At 35.1% G+C, this 4,222-nt stretch overlaps 1 protein-coding gene across 1 annotated transcript in view; it reads left to right on the top strand.

Moving 5' to 3' along the window:
• Positions 1-1,099: 1,099 nt before the first annotated feature.
• Positions 1,100-4,222, top strand: part of LOC129759145 (NADPH oxidase 5-like) — a gene marked incomplete at its 5' end in the record, with an annotated part of 9,151 nt that continues 6,028 nt past the window's right edge. Inside the window, one exon of the mRNA XM_055756557.1 lies at positions 1,100-1,288. Within this exon, the coding sequence (XP_055612532.1) occupies positions 1,100-1,288 (189 nt within the window). The remainder of the gene's footprint in view (positions 1,289-4,222) is intronic.

Genomic DNA, 4,222 nt, shown 5'->3' with positions numbered 1-4,222 from the left:
TTCATATTACGAAATTATGAGTTTCGAATATGGAAAATTCATCACATTTTAGATGAAAATGCAACACCAAGGATTGAAGCGAGATTTATACCAATGATGATCCAAACTGTAATCAAGAACAATAAACAGGATACTTACTAGGTATTTTTCCTCAAGTATCCGGGCTGGACAAATCCAGGAAATTTTCCATAAATCTGGCCAATATGCTGGCAAATTTTGAAATAATTCCATAAAATCAAGAAAAAAATCAAGAAAAAACCATTAGAAACGCTATTTATTTTGACTAAATTTGTTTAAAAAAAATGATTTGGACGCAAGATACATAAATATAAGGACTCAATTGAAATTTGCGTTTGATTTTGCAAATAGAGTGAGAAAACCTGGTCAAAATCTGGACAATATGGTAAACTTAGTCTAATTTTATTGGGACTGAATATTTCAACTCAATTACTATCAAGAAGTGAGAAATTTTTTGAAATACTGTTGTAGAGTTGTTATACTGAAATGAGATTTTGAGGTTTTGAAGTTGAGATTTTTACACTTTTGGTACACTATTGTCTCTTGAATAATTGTAGTTGTTCACCAGAATTTTATTAGAAATTTCAAAATTTTTGATTTATAAAAAAAAATTCACTTTGCATTTTTGGACAATGAGAAAAAAAAACGCGTGCGTCACCCAAAAGGCATGGCTTACTTCTCATTATTGTTAGTTTTAATAACAAAGTGAATTCACTAGGACCTGATAGGAATAAGTTGTTAGCCATCAAGGAAGTTATCTCGTGCGCAGGAAGAAACTTTAAATGTAATTCATGTTTGTCTTTTGTTGCATTTGAGCCTGATTGTAATTTTATTTAAGCTTTTAATAAACCTCATCACTACAAAGACTTGTTTCCCTTCCCTGAGATTTTCCGAACAACAGTTATGACTAAAGCGGCGAAAATTACGAGAATTACTATTAGCAAATGACAAAAATGACTGACTGATTAAGATTAACTGAGACTTCCAGACTAACCGAACTTCCGGATTCGCATGAACGGTTTCCTGATTTTTTCATCTATCCACAGAAAACTAAAGCTTCCCTTTTATTTCCAATACACAGGTCAATGCTTGAACTTTAACTGTGCCTTCATCCTGGTGCTGATGCTCCGACAAAGCATAACCTTTCTTCGGACCCGCGGCTTTACGGCTTTCCTCCCGCTAGATCAGCACATCTATTTGCACAAACTGACCGGGATGCTGGTGGCCGGATACAGTTTGCTCCACACCATCATGCATCTGTTTAATTTCAGTAAGTATAGATCAGGGAATCAGTAGAAACGGTTTGTACATAGTCTTATGTAAATTAGACAAATTTGAATTGACAAAATACGGACTAAAATCGGAAAAAAACTCTTCCACTCACCATGGATGCAAATCTAATTCTTCTGCATGCCACGGTTTGTTGAATACGAAACAACAAACGAATAAAAAGCGCAACAAAATATTCCACCGTTAGCACTTTTACAATTGTTCGTTTTCAGTTTCATTCACATTCACAACCAGCATGGCATCAGCCACGCAAAAGATGATACTGTAAAACATGAACCGACCATGGCATTTGAGTTATCGAAACGTTGCTGAATGATACACAATAAGGGTACCCTCCTCCTCAGAGCAATAGCATCCTTAACCTTAAAGGATACAACAGGACACATCCTCTAGCAGATTTTTTTCAAGATGTCACGTTAACAGCAGTTTTTATTTTCATTCAATTCGTGCCCGAATGTATCTCCTATTTGAGCATTGTATAATGCAGACACATCTTATTCCATCCACAAAAAATTGGAATGAAAAACCAAATCATACACACTCGCACGAATATCCACTTGTCGTAATGGGATATCTTGAATCTGGAAAGCGGTTTAGCAGAATGCAAAGAATTGAGTTTTATCCTCCTCGTCGTTTGCAGAATAAAACCGTCGCAATCAACTTTGTGAAACTGTACAGCTTATTTTATGTTGCATAGAGAACGTGTGTTCATTTGTCAATACTATGTGAGAATATGCTGGTTTTAGATTTTTTTTTTTTTAATTTATAATTTTTGTAGCATTGCTTATAATTTTGTAGTATGTTAAATTTTGTAGCGCTTATGAGATTTTCTTCCATTAGAAAAAAATTTTAACTCAAAGAGAAAATTTTGCTTAAATAAATGAGATTGGCGTTGTTGTTAGGTGCACATTGACAAAAAGCTTAAAAACTGCTAGCTCAAGGAATATTTAAATAAGGTAGTGTCGAGAGCCATATTGGATTTTTTGGTGACGTCACAAAAACGATTGTATCGAAAATTTATGTGAGAACGGTAGGAATTTCAAAGAGAAACGAATTCCAACTTCATTTTGATTTTGTTTTAAGGCCTCTATTTCATTATGTTATGAAGTTTTTTATTCCTTTGAAGATTGCATTATGTTTTTTTTCTCTCAATTTATTAATGAATGAAATGTCGCCTTGAAGCTAAAACGTGCAAAAATGAAGAAAATATCGACATCAAAAAGGTCTAGCTGGTAGATATTGAGTGTTCAACTGATTGTAATGACTTTAATCCAACCGGTTTACCATATAAAATTCTTATGTAGAACAATTAACATCAACTCATGATTGTTAACTCAGTTTTCTAAAATGCCAATAAAAGATTGTGGTTTTGTGTAATTTTTTTTGTTTTGATCACTTTATTGTAATGAGGAGCTCAAACTGCACTGACTTGAACATTTTCATGGAAGAGTTTGAACTACTTTAACAATTTTGCAAATTTCAGCGGTTAAATCCACAATTTTTTCGAACTTCGATAGTAGATAGAAAAATCATTCGAAAATGCAACTTTTTTGCACCCAGCTCAAAGAGCAAGAATCCTTCTACAATAACATGTTTCCAAAGTGGAAAATTTACGAATTATCATCGAAAAAGAAAAGTTTCCTAGTAAATTAACAGATTTTTCGTGATTGTAACGTCTCAGTCTATACCAATACTAGAGGAAGGCTGCCTTGGCACTACCTTCTTTAAATATTCCTTGCTGCTAGCTATCAAAAATATAATGACTGGACAGTGAAGTCGTGCGAACGGTGGGGATTCAATTATGAAGTCAAATCAGCAATGTAAAAACTATCTAGAGAAAACAAGGAAAAACACTTAGCTGAATCTGGATCCTTTCCGTGTCTCGATGTCAAATCATCCAATATCTGTCCGAAAGTCCCAGCACCAGCCCAGGTCCGTCACTTGAAAAACATAGTTTTTCCGGAGAAATTTTACTTTATATATTTCCCTTTACTTGAGATTATAGTAAAAGGCACTTCACTACAACGAATAACGGATTAACGATATTTTTTTCTTTTTTTTCGGGCAAGGCCTACTCTTCTCCCCAAAAGGAAGGGCCAAAGTTTTTCTGAAAAATTCTCAGTTAAGATTCTTGTCAACAATTCGGATTTCGGTGGCTAGACTTCGTCACTACAAGATTTTAGGTCTGCGTGAATTTCTAATCGTTTTTTAAAAAAAAATTCACTAGTGAATAGAAAAAATTTTGGCGATTGATCAATTGAAAAGTACGGATTTACACTTACACCTGTTTTTACTTTTTTTAACCATAACTTAAAAAACCATCAAAAAATATATCCACATGTCCACCATACAGCTTTTCAAATTGTACGGTTGAGAAACTAGCGAGATCCACTGATTCTAAGCAAAGAGTGTTTAACACGTTCGACGCCACGCTCATCTTGGTAGTTTTACTAGCCGGGCCCAAAGAAATTCTGGGAGCGAGAAAGAAAAAAGGGAGAGTTACCAAATTTGCAACGTGTGGCTAAACTGAGCGGCTAACTAACTTGAGCAAGAGAGCGTCACCCGCTTTTTGATGTGACAGGCCCCCAGGAAATCCCCCCGTCACCCGAATATGGGTGCCATGGCGACGAACGTGTTAATTGCCAAGCTGAAGGGATTTTCATCTGTCAGGGCTTTCAAGGAGCGTTTAATGAAATCATTGGGGGTCCCAAAAGAATGTTTTTCACTTGGGTACGCTACAAGATACAAACTTCAAAAAATGTCATACTATCACTCTAGGATGGATTAGGGCTAAAATGTTTGTTGTGACATAAAGGGTGATACGGTCAAAATTTGGTCAATAACAACTTGACGTATTTCTTTCAATTTTGCATTTAAAAAACCTGAACACCCCTCATTTTGAAGGTGTGCGTGT

This window comes from Uranotaenia lowii, unplaced genomic scaffold, assembly GCF_029784155.1.
Source record: "Uranotaenia lowii strain MFRU-FL unplaced genomic scaffold, ASM2978415v1 HiC_scaffold_1138, whole genome shotgun sequence".
Taxonomy (NCBI): Eukaryota; Metazoa; Arthropoda; class Insecta; order Diptera; family Culicidae; genus Uranotaenia; species Uranotaenia lowii.
This window is presented reverse-complemented; position numbering and strand designations above follow the sequence as displayed.